At 41.7% G+C, this 27,745-nt stretch overlaps 2 protein-coding genes across 2 annotated transcripts; both read left to right on the top strand.

Annotated features, from left to right (window-relative positions):
* Window positions 1-1,685: 1,685 nt before the first annotated feature.
* LOC139376491 (transmembrane protein 106B-like) lies at window positions 1,686-16,475 on the top strand. The gene is made up of 8 exons (XM_071119131.1): window positions 1,686-1,847; window positions 5,072-5,277; window positions 6,271-6,331; window positions 11,280-11,433; window positions 13,134-13,274; window positions 13,415-13,458; window positions 13,683-13,736; window positions 14,390-16,475. Exons 2-8 carry the CDS (start codon window positions 5,091-5,093, stop codon window positions 14,514-14,516), a joined length of 768 nt encoding a protein of 255 aa, XP_070975232.1. The 5' UTR covers window positions 1,686-1,847; window positions 5,072-5,090; the 3' UTR covers window positions 14,517-16,475.
* A 5,765-nt stretch (window positions 16,476-22,240) lies between these two features.
* Window positions 22,241-24,694, top strand: LOC139377483 (ADP-ribosylation factor-like protein 4D). The gene is made up of 2 exons (XM_071120513.1): window positions 22,241-22,390; window positions 23,404-24,694. The coding sequence occupies exon 2, from the start codon at window positions 23,521-23,523 to the stop codon at window positions 24,124-24,126; it is 606 nt and encodes a 201-aa protein (XP_070976614.1). The 5' UTR covers window positions 22,241-22,390; window positions 23,404-23,520; the 3' UTR covers window positions 24,127-24,694.
* The last annotated feature ends 3,051 nt before the right edge of the window (window positions 24,695-27,745 follow it).

The following is a 27,745-nucleotide window of genomic DNA, read 5'->3' as shown; positions in this document are numbered from 1 at the left end:
GTAAAATACTACTTGAGTAAAAGTTTAAAAGTACTTGTTTTAAAATATACTTAAGTACCAAAAGTAAATTGAATTGCTAAAATGTACTTAAGTATCAAAAGTAAAAAATATAAATCATTTCAAATTCCTTATATTAAGCAAACCAGCCAGCACTATTTTCTTGTTTATTTTTTTAAACATTTATTTACAGATAGCCAGGGGCACACGCCAACACTCAGACACTTTTCAAACAAAGCATTTGTGTTTAGTGAATCTGCCAGATTCACTAGGGATGTTCTCTTGATAAGTGTGTGAATTTGACAATGTTCCTGTCCTGCTAAGCATTCTAAATGTAATGAGTACTTTAGGGTGACAGGCAAACTGTATGGAGTAAAAAGTACATTATTTTCTTTAGAAATGTAGTGAAGTAAAAGTTGTCAAAAATATAAATAGTAAAGTAGATACCAAAAAAATGACTTAAATACTACTTTAAATTATTTTTACTTAAGAACTTTACACCTGTTGAATGGCACTGCTTGAATGGCACTGATTTATTGTATGGGTTTCTGTACATTTTGTGTCTGATGACTTGTTGAACTTATAGGTTAACTTTAAGTAATGTGCACGGCACAAAATAGTTGAAATGTAAAGATCAGGGGGTAATTGTCATGCTTGATGGTATTTTATTATGTAAGCACAATTTTTCAGCTAAACCATCAAGAAGCATTAAGCTGTTGGTGTTAACCTTTAGTTCTGCTTTCTCAAAGTTTTTCAAGACATGTTTTTCCTGTTCACTACGGGCTATTATATTTGTAATAATTAAACCTACTCATTGAGAAGACTATGCACAGATTGAAATATGACAATTCCCTACAACTGAAATTAAGTATTCCCTACAACTGAAATTAAGTATTCCCTTGTTTACCACAGCAAATCCACTGTGGCAATTTACTCGTGTTGGCTACTTACAATTTTATGTAATCCATGAATAACTTGTCTACATGATTACAAACACTCCAATGGTACCTATATTAGCATTTGTGCGCTTTCATGTCCACATCATTTATATGACTTCGTTGAGCTAAATAATCAATTTTAGATACAAAAAGACTTGGCCATGAAGTATGAAAATGCAGATATGGGTACCATTGACTGCAATGGATTTCTGCCACAAATGCAAATAAAGTTAGCATTTGAAAGTGTCCAGGTTAACAAAACCAAAGCATGGATTGCTGCCATACCTTGTCCATAGACTGCTTGCAGGGCAAGGAAAGCAATATGGCGTTTTTTTTATGGGTTAACTATCCCTCGGTTGCAATTGGCCAAGGCGTTTTCTTTTGAAGTTCCTTTCTATAGTCGTCTGTAGCTGTGGTTAGTGTAATACATAAAGATGATTGAAAATGGCTTTTACAACGTATGTTCTACCTTCTAAGAACGGGATGTGCATTGAATTGCTGGGCATTACATTGCCATTAAGGTATTACAAACTTGTTTGCAACTTAAAATAAGTTATACTCAGTGTTTTTTTTTTAAAATTGGACATTGGCCTACCGACTTCCATACATTGCTTTCCATATATTTCTTTGGCCAAGTCTTAATCAAATTGTAGGCGCATATGATAAACATTGTCGTGGTCAATGCTTTTTTTTACCACCAAGTGGCAACATACAACATTCAGAAACGACATCCCTCCTGCCAAATGCCTCAAGTAGGAAGTGATTACTTCACTTCGCAAGTTTATATAAACGATGTAGGAGATGTGTCCAACATTCGTTACTCCTTGACTGATATAAAACATGCTAGGCTGAGAGTATTTACCTAATCAACAATTAGCAGCACTGCAAACCTGCAGGACATCATTTTATACGGTAAGTGCTTAGAGGCAAAACCATATCAACTTTCTACACTGTCAGCTGAACTAATGCATTGTAATTTTCCCTAGATTCAAATTGAAAACTAAAATCAATGTTTTTAAAGCGTAAATAATGTATAGGGCAGACATACCACCAGCAATGTTCTCTGAGCACATTTCAGGTCTGCGGCGCATTGCTTGAATCTTGTAAAAATTCTGGTCAACTTCCAGCGCATTAAAATATATATATATATTTTATCTTTATTTAACTAGGCAAGTCCGTTAAAAACCTGGATTTGAACCAGGGTATCTTGTGCTGAGATGCAGTGCCTTCCACCTCTGCGCCACTCAGGAGCCCCAAGTTTACTGTGAACACTGCAGCTGTACCAGATTCAAGTTACAGTTTCTAGAGTGGTCAAGTAGGCTACTGTGGCTATTTGATCATAATTTAGGTCTACCAGAGTGGCCTACCATAAAAAAAATTGCAAAAATGCATTCCATAACATTTTAACATGGCAATAGCTGTTCTACCATTCAGCCTAAAGTAGAGGTGAGATCAGGTGGAACCATTCTAGCCAATGAGGGCAGGTACGCTTGTGAACAACATGCACAGCTCTGATATAAAATCAGTTTTTATGACATTAATATGGTAACAATGATGTAGGTTGTGTGTAGCGGTTATGATATGAAGGTTTGGCTTGGTAAGATATTTTTTGCCAGATCACAGACAGTTGATGTTTTGTGGACTGAAGTCCACAAACAAAGGGAAAAGGTGAGAGAAAGGAGAGCACCTAGATGCTAAAAGTAATTATACAAGGATCAAAGTGATCATGCTGTTTGTTTGTGGCTGCCATGAAAGTGAACTGTGTTTGCGAGTGATCAGGGGTGTATTAATTCTGCCGATTCTGTTGATTTTTTTTTTTTCTTAAATGGAAGCAAACAGAACAGGGATAAACATTTAACTAGGCAAGTCCGTTAAGAACAAATTCTTATTTACAATGACAGCCAACGCTGGGCCAATTGTGATCCGCCCTATGGGACTCCCAATTCGAACCAGGTTGTCTGTAGTGACGCCTCCAGCACAGAGATGCAGTGTCTTAGAACACTGTGCCACTTGAATTTGTTCAACTGAAACTCTCGTTTGTAACTGTTAGACTAATAATTACACACTAGATCAGCTAGATGCGGGCAAAAGTACGCAAGGTGCTATTGAACGTGTCAATGTCTGTCACCTTGATTACTCAAATGTCTCTCAACCTATGTTGGAAACTTTCATTCATAGGCTGGGTTGTAGCAACCTCATGCTGGGTATAGGAAAACTTTAGAGTATCATGTAGTAGCCTAAACCTATCGATGTTACATTGAGCTGGGTGAATGGAATATGAATGACAGTCATCCAATACCCTGTAATAGAAATAAGGCATTGGTCAAAAAAATAAAAAAAATAAACATCGTCCTCCCTCGGCACCGACTGCCACTGTGTGAATGGCATGTTTCAGTTGACTAGCTTTCGCAGAGAAGTTTTTCTCCCTCCACATCAGTAGAGAACGGATCTTTATAAACAAACCTCTGTGGGGACTACAGTGTCATTGCATTTTGGTACACCATAATTACGTTCTGGGGTTGCCTTGCAGCATTGCATTGCAGGGGCAGTGCGTTCGGTGCATTTTGGTACTCCAAAATTACATTCTGCGTTTGCCTTGCAGCATTGCGTTGCAGAGGCAAATGCAGTGCGTTCGGTGTGGTGCAGACCTAGGTTTTATCGAACGTATGCATCTAGAACGTATGCTGTAGAACGTATGCTGTAGACAGCTTAACAGAAATGGTAGCAGAACTTTTGTTGCACACATATCCAGATGACCCCGAACATTCACCTTCTGCTACCATTTCTGTCAAGCCTCTGCACATACTGTTTGATGCATTTGTTCGATAAATCCAACATATGCACTACACAGAGCGAGACAAACACAGTGTTTTATGCTTCAAACACACCGACAGCGACATTGCGCAAAATAGTATGCAGCATCATCTGGATGTTTGCAACAAAAGTTCAACATTCACCTTCTGCTACCATTTCTGTCAAGCTGTCTATGCATACAGGTTGACGCATATGTTCGATAAAACCTAGGTATGCACTGCAACTGCCTCTGCAACGCAATGCTGTAAGGCAAACGCAGCGTTTCATTGGAAATGAATGTAATTCTGGTGTACCAATATGCAATGGCCCTGTCGATGTGATCCAGGCGCAAAACTAATCAAATCTCGTTGCACAGCGTAGCGTTTTGTTTGGGCTCATATCAGAGGAGAAAAATAACACATTTTTGAAAAGCAGTGTTTTTCAAATCATATCAATATAGTCAATTCAATTGATTGAAGATGTCACAAAAAAATGAACTTTTTTGTGCACCAGGACCATTCACAGTTGAGCTCGCTCAGTTTAGCTTAAAGCTGGTTGGCTAATTTTGTATACTTTTTTTGTCAAGGGAGGCCAGATGCTTGCTGGCTTCCCAGCATCAGATAGATTGTCTACATGAGGAGAAACAGAGGGGCGCTGTTTTACTCGGTCAGATGCTTTCTCTTGTGATATACATTCAGCTTCTTGCGAAATAAAGGAAAATGATGACACACCGAAAGACGAAAGATACATTTTTGGGGGGAAGCCTGGCATCCCTTGGCATCCATGAATACACGCCACTATCAAAGGTCCATTCTAAATTCATAAATTGGACAAATCTGACCCAAGGGCCACCAGTTGAATAGCCGGGGCCTACATCGTAGCAATATTGTGGCCCCCAAAAAAGATTCCTTTCAACATCTCACCTTGACAAAACTTCTCTAACCCAGTAGCAGTCGATTATAGATCTGCAATCAGTCAGAGATACTATACAGTGATGCTAACCGTCTTGTCTTCACAGCAATGTTGAGGACTTGGGCATCCTATGTCTTTGTCTCCTCCTATGTCTCTAGATTTAATTCAGGACAATTATTTTATAGAGGCAGGTTGAAGGTTTATGGTGCCCTCACACCGTAAAGTGCAACTCAACATTATATCAGGTTTCACAAAGAGGACCAACGGAGTCACCAAGGTGCTTATAGATGGAGTAATACCGAACTAGACAATATCAATCGTACTTGTTTGTGTGAGAAAAGTGAGGGAATGCATGGCTGATCTTCAAGAGGGAAATTCCACCTTGTAAGAGCAGAGTGGGGTGGGGGTTGTGTTTGCATTTCTCCCATTAGATCGGATGGTGTTTCGATTATGGTTACTTTAGAACACTCCAGTGGCTCCAAGGATGATACAGAGGCCATCCTGCCTCAGGAACAAGAACCGGAGAAGAGAAGACTTCAGTCCCACTCCCAACTATATGGAGCCATCACCGGGAACAGTACAGGCAACCTAGGAGATACCTGCCCGACTTGTTGGGGAGTAGGGCGTATTCCAAGAGGTAGGTGGTCCACTTCAGCCAGACTAACTACTTAGTTGTGCCTGTGATGTACTTACATGTTGATGTTGTGATTATTTCCATGTTGTTATTCAAGGCTTGTTAAGATTTGTATTTAATAGCCTACATTTGTTTTAAGAGAAGTGAGTCACTTTCAGTTCTCAAAATACTCTTGTGTTCTGTGTAGCAAGGCTGACATGCCACTCCCAGCTACTTCTGTAAACATACTTTTCTATTCACATACTTTCCAACTGTCTTTGCACTTAATTCACATACATATACTATATATTTATATTGCGGACTGGTCTGTTAGCTCATTTCCTGCAGTTCTTTCAATTTTGCCATGGGGCTTTGTACTGTGTATTTAAATACTGTATTTTCGACATACAGTAGCTCATTCTAATATTTCTACTACTGTACATTGCATTTTAGTTACACTGTTTATACACACCACATATTTATTTATATACTGGATTCTTGACATAGCTCACTCTAATATACAGTATCTACTGCTGTACATATAATTATTAGTATATCTTGTGTCAATTAATCTGGTGTACTGTATATACACAGATTGCATTTGGATTACTGTTACAGTGCTATTTGGGATGTTGACAGTTCTATATTTAAATGTTGTGTTATTTGTGCACTTGTTTGATATTTTACTGCATTGTTAGGAGCTAGTAACTTAAGCATTTCGCAGCACCCGCTCGCTATAACATCTGCTAAACTGTGTACGCGACCAATAAACTTGGATTGGATTTGAATGCAGCAGTATGTCTAACTGTGAAGTAATAACTCACCTTAGTGTTCTCTGTATAGGACGTGATCAGCTTGTGGCAGTCATAACCCACATTTGTTTCAGAAGAAGGGAGAGTCCCTTTCAGTTCTCTGTGAAATTAAATCAATTGCTGTTGTGTTCTGTGCAGCAAGGCTGACATGCCGATACAGCAGTATCTCTAACTGTGAAATAATAACTTGTTCTTCTCTGTATAGGACATGATCAGCTAGTGGCAGTCATCCCATGTTCAGACATTAGACTGAGGCCCAGCCGGACGTAAGTGTGTGTGTCTGTTTTTGAGTGTCTAATTGTGTTTGTGTGTGCGTGCATAACTGTGTTGAACACCTCCCTCTGCAACTGGATCCTGGAGTTCCTGACGGGCCTCCCCTAGGTGGTGAGGGTAGGCAACACACCACGCTGACCCTCAACACGGGGGCCCCTCATGGGTGAGTGCTTAGTCCCCTCCTGTACTCTCTGTTAAACCACGACTGCGTGGCCATGCACGACACCATCATCAAGTTTGCTGAAGACGCAACGTTGGTAGGCCTGATCACCGACGGCGATGAGAAAGCCTACAGGGATGAGGTCAGAGACCTGGCAGTGTGGTGCCAGGACAACAACTTCTCAGTAAGACCATAGAGCTGATCGTGAACTACAGTAAACAGGGGGGTGAGCACTCCCACATCCACATCGACAGGGCTGTAGTGGAGTGGGTCGACATGATTAAGGACTTAACAATGTCTACACACACGCACAGTCGTGAAGAATGCATGACGGTCCTTCCTCTGACACTGCCTGATATAGATTTTTCAGGCCTTCCTCTGACACTGCCTGATGTATAGGTCCTGGATGGCAGGTAGCTCAGAGGAAGGCCCAAAAAAGTGTCAGAGAAAGAACAGTCGATGACTTGGGTGGCTGAAACCTGGCAATATTTTGGGCCTTCCTCTGACACGGCTTGATATAGAGGTCCTGGATGGCAGGGAGCTCGGCCCCAGTGATGTAGCGTCCGGCAAATGGTACTGGAGCATCAGGCTCCGAAGACAGCTTCTATCCCCAAGCCATAAGACTGCTAAATAGTTAATCAAATGGTTACCTAGACTATCTGTATTGAGTTTGACCTTATTTTCCACTGACCCTATGCACACTCACAAGTCTCTACCCTCACACTACACTTGACACTCTCACAACAACAACAAAAAGCACACACACATACACACACACACACACACACACACACACACACACACAACGCATACTGACGCCACACACACATACACACCAATGGAACGGAGTCAAACATGTTGTTTTCCATATGTTTGATGTGTTTGATACCATTCCATTATATTCCATTCCAGTCATTACAATGAGCCCGACCATCTGTAGCTCTTCCCACTAGCCTCCTCTGAGACACCCATACTTTCACAATCATCATACGCCACTGCTACTCTGTTCCTTTTTAATCTTATTATTAGATCTTCTGCCTTTATGTACATATCTATCTCAATTACCTCGCAACCCTGCAAATTGATATGATAGTGTTACTCCCTGTATATAAACTATTTTTCCTCATGTTATTATTTTTATAATCGCTTAACTCTGCATTGTTACTAACGGGCTCGTAAGTAAGCATTTTATTCTGAATAAAATTTGATTTGATATGATTTTTGAGCTTTACCCATACGAAACAGTATACAGTAAGATTCTTGGTGTGTTTAATCGACATATTGTGTTACGCTTCATGGTTATTAAAGGTCACAAATAGGGTTGCAAAGGGTTGGAAACTTTCCGGTAAATTTCAGGAATTTTTCCGGAAATTGTCCATGGGAAGTTAAGCCCTGGAAATTGGGGAATTTTGCTTAAATTCATCAAAAAAGTTAGCTTATAACAGTGAACCTTTTTTTGTGGGATACACAAAAGGCAATTCTAGGTCTTGTGGCATATTTTGGTTAAACTATCCCCAATTCAATGGAATTGCAACCCTCTGCATGCACAGTGCATTCTTCCATCACATGTACAGCGGATTCTCAAGATCTTGCACACTAATGAGATGATATTGAGCCCACACTATTACACTGTCTGAGCCAAGGACTACATGCTTTATGGTAAGTTTTGATTACAATACTGGGTGGGGGTGAATATATTTTATATGACATACATGATCTTTTGTTAACTAGTAATAGTAGCCTACAGCAAAGTGTTTAAGTCATTTCTAACTTGTTAACAATTTCTGTTAGTTAGTTTTTGCTACCATGTGGGTTTTAGCTTGCTTGAGCCTGCTAACTGAGGAGTGTTAATTCACCAGTTCCCACACATGTTTCATTTTAAAACATTTATCTTACAAAGGAGTTGTTATATCTAAATGCTTAACTATTTATCTGGACATGGAATTGTATTAAAAAAAAACTCATTTTTTTCTAATCTTTACAGGAAAATGCCACGGGCACTATCTGATGTGTGGAGACATTTCACTGCAGCTAATGTAGAAGGAAAAGCTGTGTACATTTTGCAGATACTGTGCCAAAATCATATGTGAAGAATACAAAAAGATGCAGAATTATCTGGCCAAATGCATCAAGTTCCCTCAGCGCTCACAACAAGCAACCTCTGACAAAAGTCCCTCTACTGCTATTCAAGGTGAAAATTTTGAATCGGACACCTTATCGATAGCATCAGCTCATGGTCCTCCTGGAATCAGAAGGGTTTTTTTGACTCAATGGAGGAACCTAGTCAGAGAAATGCTGATGAATGTCTTGCTCGAGCTGTGTATGCAATTGGTTCACCTTTGATGCTCACAGGCAATGTGTATTGGAAGATATTTCTGAGTGTTCTTAGCCCAGCATACACCCCTCCAACCAGACATGCTTTATCTACTCATTTGCTGGATGCAGAGTTCAACAGAATTCAAGTGAAGGTCAAGCAAATCATAGAGAAAGAAGACTGTATTGCAATCATCTCTGATGGGTGGTTGAATGTTCGTGGGCAAGGAATAATTAACTACATCATCTCCACCCCTCAACCAGTATTCTACAAGAGCACAGACACAAGGGAAAATGGACACACCAGTCTCTACATTGCAGATGATCTGAAGGCAGTCATCAATTACCTTGGACCACAGAAGGTATTTGTACTGGTGACAGACATGAACATGAAGGCTGCTTGGTCTAAAGTGGAGGAGTCCTACCCTCACATCACACCCATTGGCTGTGCTGCTCATGCATTGAATCTGCTCCTCAAGGACATCATGGCACTGAAAACAATGGATGCACTCTACAAGAGAGCAAAGGAAATGGTTAGGTATGTGAAGGGTCATCAAGTTATAGCAGCAATCTACCTCACCAAGCAAAGTGAGAAGAATAAGAGCACCACATTGAAGCTGCCCAGCAACACCCGTTGGGGTGGTGATGTCATGTTTGACAGTCTCCTGGAGGGGAAGGACTCTCTCCAAGAAATGGCCATATCACAGTCTTCCGATATGGACAACCCCATCAAGAGGATCCTCATGGATGACGTATTTTGGGAGAGAGTGGTAAGCATCCTGAAACTCCTGAAACCTATAGCAGTAGCCTTTGCACGGATTGAGGGAGACAATGCCATCCTGTCTGATGTTCAGACTCTGCTTGCAGATGTAAGAGAAGAAATCCGTACTGCCCTGCCCACTTCACCGTTGCTCCAAGCAGAGGAAACTGCAGTTCTGAAATACATCAAAAAGTGTAAAGACTTCTGCCTGAAGCCTTTACACGCCACAGCGTACATGTTGGACCCCAAGTATGCTGCAAGAGCATCCTGTCTGGTGCAGAGATCAACAAGGCCTATGGTGTCATCACTACCGTGTCTCGCCACCTTGACCTGGATGAGGACAAGGTTATTGGCAGTCTGGCGAAGTACACTTCAAAGCAAGAGCTTTGGGATGGAGATGCAATATGGCAGTCGTGCCAACATATCTCATCAGCCACCTGGTGGAAGGGACTTTGTGGATCTGAGGCTCTTTCCCCTGTTGCCTCCATCATCCTCCAAATCCCACCAACATCAGCCACCTCAGAGCACAACTGGTCCTTGTTTGGGAACACACACACACCAAAGCACGCAACAGGCTGACCAATACAAGGGTTGAAAAATTGGTGGCCATCCGGGCAAATGTTAGGCTTTTTGAGCCTGACAACGAGCTATCCTCAAGATTGGAAAGTGACAGTGAAGATGAGGCCTCAGAGTCTGATGTTCAAGAGGTGGAGAAGACATGGAAGCCTGAGAGGAAGACAACCAAGCTTTAGTTTCTAGACTATCATTTTACAGATGTATGTTGAAAACATTTTTGGGAGATGCGATGGATCATTGGGGATCATTCAATATTCCCTTTTGTTGTTCAGTGAAATCATCCCATGTGAAGAGTCAATTAATTTAATTAAAGTTCAATTCGTAACTAAATCGTTTTTTAAAATTTCTATTGGAGTGATTTAATAATTTGCAATTATGTCTACTTATGATAAGGTAAAAGGTTTATGTTTCTGTCTCCATATGATATGGTAGATATATTCAATGCAAAAAAACATCTATATTTAAACGATATTAATTTGCATATATTTGTTAATTCCCATATATTCCTGTTAATTCACATGGAAAGTTTCCACCTCTGAATATTCCCCAAAATGTGCAACCCTAGTCACAAACAGTCAATCACGTTTCTCATGAAATTGGATGATATTTGGATGAAACCAGATCAAAGTACAGTATGATTACAAAAGTATGAAAAATGACTGTTGCTTTACATTGATAAAGTTTGATCATAAAGTTACTGGTCCTCTCCCCCTGTGTCAAACACTTTGATTCAGAAGGCATCATAAGAGACACGCCAAACGGGAGATGTAGCAAACATTTTTTTTACATCATTGGTGCAATTTTGCTCGAGTTGCTTTGTGTATCACCATATTTTCTTGAGATAATTTGACTGCAACACTGCTCACTGCATCCAAGTTGCTCAACATAGGTGTTTCAAAGAGCTGTCAGTCAAGGCGAGCTCATGAATATAAGCTTCCCGCCCACTCACCCTGCCTTTTCAAACTTCCTGGTAGTTAGCCATTAGAGAACAATTACTTTTTGTAAAATGTTTAGCATTTCTATCCAAAACAAATGTTAACGTTATATTTTAGTCATTCAAAAGGCTATTTTACATGGGAATCATAAAGATTGTTCGGGACCTTTAACCTTTAACTGCATTCTTCTTTTCCAGGAAACTCTATGTGTGTATTTCGGTGGTGGTGTGTCTCCTGATCTGCTGTCTGATCCTCTTCTTCCTCTTCCCACGGAGTATCTCACTGTCCCTTGTCACCGTCAAATCAGTGATGGTCTTCTTCACCCCACAAACAGTTGAAATGCAAATCACGGTAAATACGAGATATATGCGTGCCGCACTCCCATATACAGATGAAGTCAGAAGTTTACATACACCTTATCCAAATACATTTAAACTCAGTTTTTCACAATTCCTTACATTTAATCCAAGTAAAAATTCCCTGTCTTCGGTCTGTTAGGATCACTACTTTATTTTAAGAATGTGAAATGTCAGAATAATAGGAGAGAATTATTTATTTCAGCTTTTCTTTCTTTCATCACATTCCCAGTGGGTCAGAAGTTAACATACACTCAACTAGTATTTGGGAGCGTTGCTTTTAAATTGTTTAACTTGGGTCAAATGTTTCGGGTAGCCTTCCACGAGCTTCCCACAATAAGTTGGGTGACATTTTGGCCCATTCCTCCTGACAGAGCTGGTGTGACTGAGTCAGGTTTGTAGGCCTCCTTGCTAGCACACACTTTTTCAGTTCTGCCAACAGATTTTCTATAGGATTGAGGTCAGGGCTTTGTCATGGCCACTCCAATACCTTGACTTTGTTGTCCATAAGCCATTTTGCCACAACTCTGGAAGTATGCTTGGTGTCATTGTCCATTTGGAAGAACCATTTGCGACCAAGCTTTAACTTTAACTGATGTCTTGAGATTCAATATACCCACATAATTTTCCTTCCTCATGATGCGAGAAATCAGCCAAGACCTCAGAAAACAAATTGTAAACCACCACAAGTCTGGTTCATCCTTGGAAGCAATTTCCAAACGCCTGAAGGTACCACGTTCATCTGTACAAACAATAGTACGCAAGTACAAACACCATGGGACCATGCAGCCATCATACCGCTCTGGAAGGAGACTGGTTCTGTCTCCTCGAGATGAACGTACTTTGGTGCGAAAAGTGCAAATCAATTCTGGAACAACAGCAAAGGACCTTGTGAAGATGTTGGAGGAAACGGGTACAAAAGTATCTATATCCACAGTGAAACGAGTCCTATATCGACATAACCTGAAAGGCTGCTCAGCAAGGAAGAAGACACTGCTCCAAAACTGCCATAAAAATGCCAGACTACGGTTTGCAACTGCACATGGGGACAAAGATCGTACTTTTTGGCGAAATGTCCTCTGGTCTGATGAAACAAAAATAGAACTGTTTGGCCATAACGACCATTGTTATGTTTGGAGGAAAAAGGGGGATGCTTGCAAGCCGAAGAACACCATCCCAATCTTGAAGTACGGGGGTGGCAGCATCATCTTGTGGGAGTGCTTTGCTGCAGGAGGGACTGGTGCACTTCACAAAATAGATGGCTTCATGAGGAGGGAAAATTATGTGGATATATTGAAGCAACATCTCAAGACATCAGCCAGGAAGATTAAAGCTTGGTCCCAAATGGATCTTCCAAATGGACAATGACCCCAAGCATACTTCCAAAGTTGTGGCAAAATGGCTTAAGGACAACAAAGTCAAGGTATTGGAGTGTCCATCACAAAGCCTCGACCTCTCTACTATTATTCTGACATTTCACATTCTTAAAATAAAGTGGTGATCCTAACTGACCTAAGACAGGGATTTTTTTACGAGGATTAAATGTCAGGAATTGTGAAAAACTGAGTTTAAATGTATTTGGCTAAGGTGTATGTAAACTTCCGACTTCAACTATATACTGTGTGTATGTGATCACTTATTGTTTGGTTTATTGTATGAGGTCAGTGTGACCAAACTGTGTTTTTCCTCTTCCAGAATGTCTTTAACGTCACCAATGAGAACTTTGCGGACATTCAATTCTTGGAATTTGATATACAAGTGCTGATTGCCGAAACAGTGGTTGGCAGGATCAAGATATCGAATATGACGGCGGTCAAATCACGTTCAGAGAAAGCGGTGGGTTTGATTTTGTTGTTTCATCTAAATCAATTACACAATGGTAATACTGTGTAATGCAAAGAGACTTTGTGTATGGTTCCGTATGAAACAATTGGACCTTAATTCCCAGTCAAATTAAGTTTTCCAATCTCCTACAGTATACTGTTGTCATACCCATAACAATTGAGGACCCAGGCCTGAAGTAAGCATGACATTTATTATCATTACCGTCATCACTGCTTCTAAAATAGGAAGGAAATACAGTGTTATCTGCATATGTGTACATTACAGTATGAACTCTTGGGTAGGACTTACAGAATTAATTAAAGTTACAGTACGCTCTTAGTTTTGCTTTCAAAATATATTATTTTCCTTATGTGATAAATGTGTAGGCTGATAAATGTCTTTATAACTCCTCTGTTTCAGTAATTACTGCAAGTCAAACACCATAAGGATTCACACCTTGTTCTTGCATTTGCAGTGAGTTTCGCACTCTATTCCAAGATATGTTAAAGAGTCCAACCACAAACACATCTGTCGCACCACAAACACTTCAAGGCACTTAAGCCTCTCTGACCGCCAGGCTGTAGTATGCCCATTGACCTCCCATTGAAACATCTCTTGTTTGGAACCACTCAAACGCACAGATCTTATGCTTCTAAGAATGATGTACATGGAGGTTTTGCTGACGATTCTTGTTGTCAGTGTTCTTGAAGACCTTTTGGCCAAGACAAAATCTAGACCAAATCTGAATTTTGCTTTTCAAGACCAAGCACTATGATTACTGGAGCCAAAATAGGAACGTTTTTAGCCTTTTCAAAACGTGGCCGAATTTCCCCTTTCAAGCCACATGTTCAACAATCTCACACATTTTGTTTCATGTCCATTTGAGATGAATCATGCCTTAACACTAGTAACAGTGTAACTATAGTATTTGCTTTTAGGTCATAAACCAACCCAATTTCAAGTTGACGCTTTTTTTTATCATGGGAAAAAGGTAGTCAGGAACAACAGAAAAACAAACGTTTGAACTTAGCCATTCTGTAATAGTGACATTTTGAAACACGAGACTGTGCACTTCCGGAGGAAGATTTCAGAATGTCTGCCTTAATATCCCTTTTTGTCTTCCACAGAATGACAATGAACATTTCCTACTTGGCTCACTCGGAGCAGCTGTCCGAAGACACCTTTGAGTACATTGACTGTGGAGCCAACACCACCACTCCCCACCCTATCGGGCAAATTCTTTTTGAAAGATGAAAGCCTGTCAATGAGGAATCCCCAAAGTGAAAAGGTTTATTATGAACAAGATAGACTCTAAGGAATAGGGGCCTCTTCCATTCTATCTTATGTCCAGCGGTCATAAAAAATATATTGATACATTTTTCGTTGTCAAAGGGAAATGTATACATATAGTATTGTAGTAGACTATAGTATTGTCCTATTGTCCTGTTCACGTTATTTTCTTTGCAATATTCTTCTGAGGTCGTTTTTTGAATGATTTATGAACTGTGAAAGTACATGTTGGTGTAATTGTGACATAATTGTAGGGATTTAAAACATACACTGAGTGTACAAACCATTAGGAACCCCTTCCTTATATTGACTTGCACCCCCCTTTTCCCTCAGAACAGCCTCAACTTGTCGGAGCATAGACTCTACAAGGTGTCGGCCCATGTTGACTCCAGTGCTTCCCACAGTTGTGTCAAGTTGGCTGGATGTGCTTTGGGTGGTGGACCATTCTTGATACACACGGGAAACTGTTGCGTGTGAAAAGCACAGCAGCGTTACAGTTCTTGACACACTCAAACTGATGCTCCTGGCCCCTACTACCATACCCCATTCAAAGGCACTTAAATGTGTCTTTCCCATTCACACTCTGAAAGGCACACATACTCAATCCATGTCTCAATTGTCTCAAAGCTTAATAATCCTTCTTTAACCGGTCTCCTCCCCTTCATCTACACTGATTGAAGTGGGTTGAACAAGTGACATCAATAACAGATCAGAGCTTTCACCTGGATTCACCTGGTCAGTCTATGTCAAGAAAAGAGCGGGTGTTCCTAATGTTTAATTACACTCAGTGTAGATTTCATCATTAAAAGTCAATCAGTGTATATGAGATATATGATCATGATTTATAATACAAATTAAATCCGTTAAGCTACGTTACATGGCCATAAGTATGTGGACAACCCTACAAATGAGTGGATTAGGATATTTCAGCCACACCGTTGCTGACAGGTGTATAAAATTGAACACACAGCCATGCAATCTTCATAGACAAACATTGGCAGTAGAATGGCCCATATGGCTCAGTAACTTTCAACGTGGCACTGTCATAGGATGCCACCTTTCCAACAAGTCAGTTTGTCAAATTTCTGCCTAATCGCCCAACATCAGTGCCCGACCTCACCAAAGCTCTTGTGGCTGAATGTAAGTCCCCGCAGCAATGTTCCAACATCTAGTGGAAAGCCTTCCACTGGAGGCTGTTACAGCAGCAAAGGGGGGACCAACTCCATATTAATGTCCATGATTTGGAATGAGATGTCAAACATCTGCTCGTCGAATGTGTCCACATACCTTTGGCCATGTACTGTATGTTATGTGTATTTGAAGGTTTCCTCCATTGATGTTAAATATGCAATTGCCTTGTAAATCCATTAACCTCCATTAACCTTATATAAGAGGGTAAATAACATTTCCTAAGAGTTGCCATGATTTGACTGTGAGTAATTTTGCAGTGAAGTGACATCTTTCCTGGACTGGGTGTGGACTGATGACTATTTGCACACTTAGAACTTTAGAGTTAATAGGGACATGGCTGAAATACCTAGATCATTACCAGCTTTAAAAAAAAAAGTATCTTTGAAGACACTGACGTGTGATGTTTGTTTTGTTAGGAGTTTATTGCCCTTGTTGCTGTTAATTGCGTTCCAATGTGAGGGCTGTTCTCTCTGCTCCAGTGCATGATGGTTGCAGCTACTAATCTAGATGTAATCTAGGAGTGGTTGCAGCTACCACTGCTGGGAGTACTGTACGGACTGAAACACATCAAACAGCCATCTTCATTAATCCGAAGTCATTGACGTAAAGTTTTGGCTTTGTCCTTTTGGAATAAATCCATTTCACTGGAGGTTACGTGATGTTGTCCAATTTCACTGTCAGCCATCATAACAGGATTAGTCAAATAAATGAGCCGTGCTCTACTCTTTTTATTTTTTTTTATTTTACCTTTATTTAACCAGGCAAGTCAGTTAAGAACAAATTCTTACAGGATTAACTGCCTGTCAGATTTGTACCTTGTCATACTCGCAACCTTCCGGTTACTAGTCCAACGCTCTAACCACTAGGCTACCCTGCCGCCCCCCTACTCTCAGTTTCTTAGATTGAAAGCTGAGGTCATGAGGTCCTGTAGCAGTACAATGGACATGTTAGGCTAAGGTTGTCCGCATAGCTCAACAGTGTGCGATGCAAGAACTGAACTCACTGAGTATCTGTTGTCAATCTTGCCACTGTAGTTGTCTTTGTTTGTGCGCACACACTTGCAGTGCACACTTGTACCTGCTGTGAAGATAACATAATGCAGAGGGTTATAAAGAAGTTAGATTCAGCTAATTGCATGGACGTTCATAACCTCTACCAAGGGATGAGATACCCTACCCAGTGGCACGTCCAGCACCTTGGGCTCAGGGGGAAGGACTGGCATGGTTGGCGCCTCAGGTTGGCTCTCTACCGTAGGAGCTGGTCCCTTCACATTCTGTATGTCCAAGAGAGAAATTAGCATCTCTTCATACGCATCGCTAGTCATGTTTAATTTGTTTGCTTGTTTGGCCAGAAATCATCCCCATGTCAAGCAAGTCAGGGCTCTGGGATTTAGTCTACCACTGCAGTAACATTGTGACCTTGAAATACAGAAATAGCCACTGTATCAACATGAATGTCCTACTATGCTGTCATGGATAATGATTAAAAGAACCATGGCCCTACCTTATGAGTGATAGTCAAGCGGTGATCAGCCACGTTCTGCCTGCGCCGCGCTTCCCAGTGCATAGCTGCCATGTTACAGTACACCACCCTGTGGGGAAGGAGTCGGTCTGATCTGGGTAGGCCCATTACCCTGACCTACTGTATGACTACTCATTACCCTATAATGCAATCCCTTGCAGAGGCAAAAAAACACATCTGCATCTCATCCCAAAATAAGAACGAGTTGAATCGATTAACTTTTTGTGTAATAACACATAAAGTCATCTGCACTGATGTTTGTAGTAACATTTTTAACCTTTCAAAACAGAGACACAACTGTAATATTGACTTTCCTAAGTAAAAGATTATGCACTTGCCAATGAGCTCCGCAGACAGCAACAACAGGACAGCAGCAACAGCCCTTACTGAATACAGCTCTGACTGCAACCACAACCACATCTGGGCAGATGATATGTTGCTTGGCAACTTTGATTGTGACATCATATGATGATAATGACAACGCAATGATGAAACAAAACTATCTTGTTCAAAGAATTCCATTCCATTATTGCAGCGTGTCGGTCGTGGTTGGTTTTGACACAGGGTGGCGCCAAAGTCTGTCCATACGCCGTGCATACCTAGAGGTTTCCTTTCACTGGCTGTCATGTTACTCTAGCACAAAAAGTGCGATTTATTTCATTTTTATAAGTACATGTCTCGTAATTGACAGATTCAAAGACAGATTCAGGTTGGAAATTCGACGGATTTTCTCCTGTAGTTTTCCTTACGTCCACCAACAGCAGTTAGGGACCGTCAACATAGTGACAAAAAAAATATCTAATTTCAATAGCTCTTTAACCATTACTCCTAAAACTTTCAAAACTGGTTCTAGCTAAGCTGATGGCACAGACACATATTGCACACATTTTTTTTTGTCGATTTACATCTCACACTATTTTCAATTATTTATTTCAAGGTTTCTAATTTCAACAGCTCCTTGGTCATGTGACCTACTGACCTCAAACAAGGTTCAGACTGTACACTCAGTGGGCCTACACATTGTACACCCTTTAGTTTGTCCATTTTCATCTCACATGTATTTACATTAATTTTTCAAAAATTCTCATTTCAAAAGCTGCTTTGTCATGTGACCTACTGGACTCAAACAAGGCACACCCTTTAGTTTGTCCATTTTCATCTCCCACGATTCTACATGAATTTTTCAAACATTGTAATTTCAATAGCTCCTTGGTCATGTGACCTTCTCGCAGAACTCCCCAGCTACGGCGCTCGCTGGCCCCACACGTTGTAGGTGGGGAGGTCTCCTCTATGCTCGCTAGACTTCAGGTGGAGACTAAACCCATTGGCCCCGCAGTGATTGGGCATGGTATGGATCTGGCTCATGCCCTACAAAGTGGGGAGAGGTATCTCCAGCCTGTCTGGGGAGGGAGGCGTACATCTGATGTGGGTAGTACCATCCACGCCCATTGATTTGCTGCGGAACCATGAAACGGAGGGAAGAAGCCTAGGTTCCCACTGGGCACGGATCAACTTGATGAAATTCAAAGGAGTGTGCCCACCTGTCGCGGTCGCACTTAAATCACCCCGTTGGGTGACTGTCAAAGTGTCAAAGTGAGGAATATCGATTGAAGCGCTGGTAAAGGTGGTTCCTATGGCTCTGTCCCGGAGAGCTGACTGGGCAAGCAAATGATTGAAATGGAATGATTATGTTCTGTTACTTCTTCCCGACACCCGGTCGATGTTGCTGCTAGATACTGCGATAGGTATTTGGTTCTCAAGCCTACACGTATTGCGCTGGCGCTTGATGTCGATAACTGGGTGTAAAAACCCAGTTAAAGCCCGCTGAAGTTTTGTAGCGGAAACTGATGTCCAGTTTGTAAGACAGAAAAGCCTCTGATGATACCACCGGACGTTACTCTAATGGATGCCAATTTGATATCTGACCGTCGCATGCTACCCTTCACGGTCGCACTCAAACCACCTTCGGGGTGACTGTGAACCCCTCATGTCAAAGTGAGGAAATTCGATGAAGCGGGGGTAAACGGCGGGACATAATTAAGAGTCTCTTCAGGTAGCCCAATGCCTCATCATCTAATTAGTGACACGCATGAATGGATGAACGAGATTCCCACTATCCCTACCTATTATCTAGCGAAACCACAGCCAAGGGAACGGGCTTGACGGAATCAGCGGGGAAAGAAGACCCTCTTGAGCTTGACTCTAGTCTGGCACTGTGAAGAGACATGAGAGGTGTAGAATAAGTGGGAGACCTCGGCCAACGGTGAAATAATACTCATCTTATTGTTTTTTTACTTACCCAGTGAGGTCGGGGAGGTGCTCAGGGGACCGTGGCAGGTGGGGAGTTTGACTGGGGCAGTTCATCTGTCAAACGGTAACGCAGGTGTCCTAAGGCATGCTTAGGAAGGACAGAAACCTCCCGTGGAGCAGAAGGGCAAAGGCTCGCTTGATCTTGATTTTCAGTATGAATACAGACCCGTGAAAGCAGGGCCTCATGATCCTTCTGAATTTTGGGCTTTTAAGCAGGAGGTGTCAAAAGTTACCACAGGGATAACTGGCTTGTGGCTGCCACGCGTTCCTAGCGACGTCGGCTCTTCCTATCATTGCGAAGCAGAATTCACCAAGCGTTGGATTGTTCACACACTAATAGTGAGCTGGGTTTAGACCATCGTGAGACAGGTTAGTTTTACCCTACTGATGATGTGTTGTTGCAATAGTAATCCTGCTCAGAACGAAAGGAACCGCAGGTTCAAACATTTGGTATATTTGATTGGCTGAGGAGCCAATGGTGCGAAGCTACCATCTGTGGTATTATGACTGAATGCCTCTAAGTCAGAATCTCCCCTAAACGTAAGGATACTGTAGCGCTGAGGATCTTCGGGTTGACCTGGGATAGCCTGCCTCTTCTGGCAGCTGAGTAGAGCCGTTTTGTGACTGGGTTGGGGTGTGGCCAGATGAGTTGCCGCCCCTCTCCTGATGCGCACTGCATGTTTGTGGGGAACCAGGTGCTAAATCCCTCGTAGACGACCTGATTCTGGGTCAGGGTTTTGTACGTAGCAGAGCAGCTTACTCACTGCGGTCTATTGAAAGTCAACCCTCGATCCAAGCTTTTGTTGGGGACATAAGGCGTCTTCCTCCACCATCCTCCTTCTTTACTTACGGGTTACCAGGTGCACGCAGAAGGGCCAGAGGCCAGACACAGAGTGTGAGAGAGCCCAGGCAGGCGGGTAGAAGGCATAAGACTTTGACATTGGCTCTGGATAGGTAGGGGGCTAGGTGGTGGTCGCCCATCCGCCCGGGCCGTACTCTGGTGGGACTGTGAGCCAGGTTGGGACTCGCTGTGGAAGTAAAAAGGTCACCAGGTGCACGAGGAGGCCTCCCCCAAGGCGGGGGGCACTCAGAGTTCGAGCAGGGGCGGCCGGACTCGAGGGCTGGGGCCAGCACTCAGGCCATGGAGGTTGGAGTGGGGATTCAGTCTGTGAGCAGAAAAAAACAGGTGGGCCACCAGGAGCACAGAGCCTGTTTCGGGTTACCAGGTGCACAGAGTCGGTTTCGAATTACTTGGGGCACAGAGCTTGTTTCGGGTTACCAGGTGCACGTGGTTCCTGACAGCGGGACTATAGGCATATTTGTCACGCTCTGATCTGTTTCACCTATTTCTGTGATTGTCTCCACCCCCTCCAAGTGTCGCTTATTTTCCCCAGTGTATTTATCCCTGTGTCTCCTGTCTCTCTGAGCCAGTTCACCTTGTATGTTTCGTGAAGTCAACCAGCGTGTTTTTCCTGTACTCCTTTTTGCTATTCTCCTTTTTCTAGTCCTCCCGGTTTTGACCCTTGTCTGTTTCTGGACTTTGTACCTGCCTGACTGATCTGGTTTTGACCTTTTTGCCTGTCCACAACCATTCTCTTGTCTACCCCTTTGGATTATTCAACATTGTAAGACTCCAACCATCTGCCTCCTGTGTCTGCGTCTGTGTCTCGCCTTGTGCCTTGATAGTCTTAGTAATTCCAGGGAGTAAGCTATACTCTAAGGCCAAGGGAGAGGGGTGTTGACTGGGTAGGGAGAGTAGGTGTGGAGGCCTGGAGGTCTGTAGTTCCAGGGAGTAAGCTATAAACTCTCAGGCCCAGGGAGAGGGTGGGCAGGGAGTGTAGGCCTAGATGCCAGGAGCCAGAGGTCACCAGGTCAATGGGGGCCTGCCTGGAGGTCAGGAATGCCCCAGGGATAAGGCCCAAGTGAATACATGTAGGTGTGTGAGTGAGAGGTGTATGAGATGAAAATGGACAAACTATGTGCGATGTGCGATGTGTAGGCCCACTGAGTGTACATTCTGAACCTTGTTTGAAGGCAGTAGGTCACATGACCAAGGAGCTATTGAAATTCGAATGTAAAACAAGTTTGTACTTTGTTTATTCTCCCTAACTAATTCAACTAGGAATACAAAATGCTGCTCACATCTCCACATGTTTATTAGCTTTTTAAAGCAAATGATTGTGCAAATGTTGTGTGCAATGTTTCCAACATCATAACACTTATTTGGAGTCTGTGGCTCAAGTGGTTTGAAAGCTGAATATCCTTCGAACATCCAACCGAAAACTGTCTATACCTCAGTCACGAATTGTTGGAGCCCCTCTCAGTGGGAATGTCTAAAGAACATACTTGAATTTTCTCATGCAATCTAATATGCAGGCATACAATTCAACACGGTTTAGGGATCACTATTTGTCTTTCCAAGCAGTTGTGTACTGTACTACTATGGGAGGGAGAGCACGATTTTAGAAATACTGTAGTTCACATTTGCTCTATCCTGCGACAATAAGGCTGCGTATCCTGACTCCTGCTACATTGAAGCTGCATGCCAGCATCTCACTTTCTGCACACGGAACCATTGACCAACTAGACCAGCAGGGGGAGTATATTATTGAGTGACGTCACCTCGGGTTGTTGTTCTAGAGAGGAGGTCTTGTGCATGCTATTCCATTCCACACTGCTGCTCATTGCTCCATCGGTGCACGGAGCAGACAGACAGATATTAGCACGCAGAGAAGCAATATTTGGATGTATGGATATATGGATGTATTTGCTGCGCTAGGATGATGCCATTTATGTTCATTCAAGTGGTCTAGAAGGTAAATATATCACAATAGCTTTTTCAGGTTTAAGATTTTGCACAGATATAATATGGTATTTTACTGCAATGAAATCTGCGTTGTAATGCTATGCACAAGGCTGGTTATTATAGCAGTGTCATTCCAGTAAGATGTCTCACTCATAGATGGTTATGCATTTTATTTTTGTGCAAATCTGCAGTTTGATCACATATTTAATTCCTCAAATGGATGCCAGAACTACACTACATAGGCTATATTGTTATATCGGGTGTTCTCATAATTACATAGTTGGGGTGACACTCGTCGTTTTTTAACAGCCCATGGGGAAAATATGGGTTGTGTTTATAGTTGTCTTTAACATTTTTTTTTTTTTTTTTTTTTTACAAAAGCCTCACTAAAACAATTGGATTATAATTAATCGCAATCCTATCCCGGGTTTAAACTGCATTCAATGCGCAAATGAATAGATATTCTGTCATTTATATTAAACTTGGATCAATGTGCCCCAAGACAGCCATTGGGGTTTAACTGTCCTAAGAGGATTAGAAAAGACTTGGCATAAGACAACGAGAACAACCAACCACCAATTTACATGTTGTCAGGCATACCGCTTCATAAAGATTTAAACCCAAACCATAACTGATCTTATTAAATTCAAAATTGAATTGTGCTGTCTGGACATTTTCTATGACTGACAATTAAATTGCCTCGCCTTAGGCTATGACTGTTATGGTTGTGGATTTATTCCAACAAGGAACAACCAATTGGTCTCAATTGTGGCTTTACTATTTGCAATGCAAGTTCATTAGAAATTGCAGTAATTTATTGATCAGTCTGATTAGTAAAGCAATCGTGTCAGTGTACTAACCGTAGTAGCAATCATTAATGTGTTGTATCAAAGTGTCCGATCACATTTCTTATCTGTGTCATTTGTTTATTATTGTGTAAAAGCACCTCAAGTTGTAGTGATACCTCACAATCTCATTGTCTAGTCTTTAAATAGTACCTCATTGTGTTTGCTTTTTGATAAGGTCCCCAGTCCTGCAACCGTCCAGTCCTCCTTTGAAGAGGGTGCCAATGCACACCTATTAGAAAGGTTTACTGAGCATCTGCCACCTCACCCAAGGAGGTGAGAACATCCCATCACCATGGGGAACCAGCTGACCGAGATAGCCCCCAACACCCCGTTCCTGCAAAACTTCCAGTCCTTGCACGTGGTAGTGATTGGCCTGGACGCGGCTGGCAAAACCTCTCTGCTCTACAGATTGAAGCTCAAGGAGTTTGTCAAGACCATCCCGACCAAGGGCTTTAACACGGAGAAGATCAAGGTAGCGGTGGGCAGTTCGCGGGCCATCACCTTCCAGGTGTGGGATGTAGGGGGCCAGGAGAAGCTGCGGCCCCTGTGGAAGTCGTACACAAGGCGGACCGATGGCATGGTGTTCGTGGTGGACTCCACCGAAACCGAACGAATGGAGGAGGCCAAGGTGGAGCTTCACAAGATCACCCGTACCTCGGAGAACCAGGGGGTGCCCGTCCTGGTGCTGGCCAACAAGCAGGACCTGGCCTCAGCTCTGTCTGTGAGCGAGGTGGAGAAGGTCCTGGCCGTCCATGAACTGAATGCCTCCACCCTGCACCACGTACAGAGCTGCAGCGCCGTGGATGGACAAGGGCTACAACCAGGCCTAGAGAAACTCTACGAGATGATCCTGAAGAGGAAGAAGATGGTGAAACACAACAAACATAGAAAGAGATGAGCCTGGGATTGTCCTGATTTAAAGGGCCATTTGTGACTCTTTGAGCGGCGGTCCTGTCCCTTTAAATAAAAGGGAAGGTTTTTTGCCAACAAAGGACCAATTCCAGATGGCACAGGGGTCAGGAGAAATGGATTTGGCCTTTATGTGACATGCAGTATTGATACACCGTCTTTCATACCTTGTATTAGCCACACAGCTGCCCTTTGTATGCAATGAATATGTGATAGCCGCGAGAGGCTGTAGCTGCCTATGACATATTTTGTCCCACAAAGTTGGACTCACTTGTTTTACCCTACAACACAGTAGAAATGTGATACCGAACTTTGAACTCTGAACTCCTGTTGGATATGAACAGAGACACACATTTTATATGATATGAAGCTAAATCGTATTGATATCAAATGGAATACCATGACGATTACGGTATTATTTTGGTCACTTTTGAAAGAACAATTCCAAGTGCATTCCCCTTATGCCACAGAGTTTCAGTTGGATTCGCAGACTGTTTTTACAAGTTGTACAATTTTTGTAACACTGAAGAATGAATAAATCAACCCACTGTATTAAATATGTTGCTTTCTTTTGAGACAATATCAAAGTGTAAAGTTAACACATTGTGCATTTTAAAGGGGTCTTAGACATAGAAAGAGTTTAAAGAAGATGTTTTTTTTTTTTATTATTTGGCTTTCTTTTGCCATCCTTTAACAGCATAAAGTATCCTCATTTGATCCCTCGGCAGGAAAGGAAAATTGTAGTGTATTCAAGGTTTTAAAAGGCTTCTAAAGTTTGCACTTTCCACTTTAAAATGTAAGACTTCATTTATCCTAACAAAAAAATTGACCAACCCACACAAAATGTCCATGAATTAAAATCCACATACTAATTCACATGTCCTGTTACTCCAGGATTATTTTCCTGTTGTGGTCAAACTGGTCAAATGAAGACAGGAGATCTGTAGGCCCTAGACATTTGAATGGGTGTCGTACGCTGCGGCAAAGATACCCTTTCAGCCATGAATCTAATTTGATTTATGCACAAGGCAGAGAGCTACAGTGTATGATGGATAGGTTATTCAAAACGCAAATCCTGCCCTGAGGTGATGTACTGATCTTGATAGCTTCCCTTCTGTACTATAGATAGACACAATACAGCTTCTGCTAATGAGAGTCTCACTGCCAGTGCCTGGGCAAAAAGAATGTCCTACTGCAAATCAGCCACCACTGAAAGAGCAACGTTCACCATAATCCCATAGAAAGATGACCTAGTATTACATAAGAGAACAAGAGTTACCGTTGTTTAAGTTTACCTATGCTTTCAAAGAAGACAATTACAAACAACACGTACAGATAGTACTGAATATTAGCCCAGTGTTTGAGTGATGAAACAACCTACATGTGCTAGCTGTACAGAGCAGGTCTGGATGTGATACATTCATGTGGAATGGCAGCGCTCTCCAGTACGTTCGTCACATTTTGCGTTATATTCATAGTACCTCTTCCACTCTATTCATGGCTGAGTCAGCACATTGGCTATGGAGAGCAGCCTCGCCCCCCAGCCACCAAATCCATGTACTTTGATTTCCACCTCAGCTAGGCTGCCAGCTTGCTTGCAATTGTAAGTCAATCAATTAGTAGTGTGGTTGTGGGCAGAAACAAACAGCTTCGGGGAATAATAAAGATGGGATAGCCGTGGGCTTTGGTGACAATGGCAGAGCTACTTTAGGACACCTCTTGAGTCAGTAATGAATGTGATTGGTCATTCTATAGATCTGGCTCACCAATATGCATAGTAGGAAAGATTGCATACTTCAAGTACCAAATATTCAAGGATTTGATCAGACATAAGGTGTTCACTTTAGCACCAGGAATATAAATGATATTACTAGTGCTAAAGTGTACACTATTGTGAAACATTTGGATTTAGTGTTTTCTCAATTATAAACAGAATAGTGAAAATGAATTATTGGGAGGACTTTAAGGATGATATGAGACAAAGCCATGTTGCTGTAGCAGTCCAGACAGGGATGGCATTTAGGTAGAATAAAACTGACCAGCCTCTTGAATGTTTTCTCATAGTGGATAAGACCCAAGCCCCCTGTCTGAGAAGTCCAATTAAGCAGAGAAACTACTGTCCCTAAGACCTAGAGCAAACAAACATAAACACTCTTTCCCCTACTATTCAGTTTCAGTGGAGATTGTAGTAGGTACAGATACATACTGACTGCCAAATAAATATGCTTTATTTTTAATCCAACTACAATTTTGGAATTAGTCCTTGATAAAAAAAACAACTACAACGTTTCATATTATTCAGTCCTCGCTGTTGTGAAGTAGTTTTTTTTGAGTGCGGTCGACTACAGAGAAATGTTTATGTCAGATGGGACTTTGGTTGAAGCTGTTGATTTCACAGAAGGTACCGGTATTCTCAAGATAGAGATCAATAGAGGGAAATCCAGCAAACTCAACGATACTCCCATTTGAAAACTTCTGCTATTTTGGGACTTTTCTATCACCGTCCTCTCCTAAATTTACACTTACTTTTTTTTTTTTTATCCATTTGTGTGTTTTTTAAAATCCAGATACTAAGTTATGCAGTGACTAGAGCGTCCCATTGCGCCAGTTATGTGTTCCAGCTTCTATAGAACACTGTACATTAATCTCTAATGAGATGACTGATAAGGTGTTCCATTATGAACCATGATATACAGTAGGATACAACAACCTTGTAACAACCTTAGCTGATCATGTTTTGCGACGCAGAGGGACACACCATTTGGCTGCCAAACAGTCCGGGCCTCTTCACGTTGACACAAACCATAACTGTAACCGGCATGATCTTACACACCAAGTTATTCCCTACAATCTGTTCATGAAACATTCTGAGAGGTATTTGTGGATTCCTGACACAGCAGCTGGTAACTGGAATTCATTAGCCTATCCTCGGAAAGGAAGTTGCTAAAATGACATAACAGTATATTCCTTGTCTATGGGAACTTCGATGACTTCATGGCAAATATTTTAACGTTGAATGCATAGACATGAACAGGAGAAATAGAGAAATAGGAGAAATGCATGCCTCTTCAAAAAGGTAGCATCGTGAGATAATGTCGTCATTGTTTGCATGTGTCTGTAAGTTGTTGTTTGTATGTATAAATTTGGTTTTGGACTGTAAAAAAATAGGATATTTTATATATATATATATATATATATATATATATATATATATATATATATATATATAGTACCAGTCCAAAGTTTGGACACATCAACTCATTCAAGGGTTTTTATTTATTTTTACTATTTGTAGATAATAGTGAAGATATCAAGACTATGAAATAACACATATGGAATCATGTAGTAACCAAAAAAGTGTTAAACAAGTCATGTATTTTAGATGTTAGATTCTTCAAAGTAGCCACCCTTTGCCTTGGTGACAGCTTTGCACACTCTTGGCATTCTTTCAACCAGCTTCACCTGGAATGCTTTTCCAACAGTCTTGAAGGTGTTCCCACATATGCTGAACACTTGTTGGCTGATTTTTCCTTCACTCTGCAGTCCAACTCAATTGGGTTGAGGTCGGGTGATTGTGGAGGTAAGATCATCTGATGCAGCACTCCATC

The sequence above is a fragment of the Oncorhynchus clarkii genome, chromosome 20, assembly GCF_045791955.1.
Source record: "Oncorhynchus clarkii lewisi isolate Uvic-CL-2024 chromosome 20, UVic_Ocla_1.0, whole genome shotgun sequence".
In the NCBI taxonomy this organism is placed as follows: Eukaryota; Metazoa; Chordata; class Actinopteri; order Salmoniformes; family Salmonidae; genus Oncorhynchus; species Oncorhynchus clarkii.
Note: the sequence above shows the minus strand (reverse complement) of the source record. Positions and strands in the feature narration are given on the sequence as shown.

What these genes read in the sequence shown, in the direction of transcription:
- LOC139376491 (XM_071119131.1), top strand. Translation starts at nt 5,091, where the DNA reads ATGGTTACTTTAGAACACTCCAGTGGCTCCAAGGATGATACAGAGGCC. An exon ending in CAGTTGAAATGCAAATCACG is followed by an intron (nt 11,434 to 13,133) that starts GTAAATACGAGA and finishes TTCCTCTTCCAG; the next exon opens with AATGTCTTTAACGTCACCAA. An exon ending in ACCTTGTTCTTGCATTTGCA is followed by an intron (nt 13,737 to 14,389) that starts GTGAGTTTCGCA and finishes TGTCTTCCACAG; the next exon opens with AATGACAATGAACATTTCCT.
- LOC139377483 (XM_071120513.1), top strand. Translation starts at nt 23,521, where the DNA reads ATGGGGAACCAGCTGACCGAGATAGCCCCCAACACCCCGTTCCTGCAA.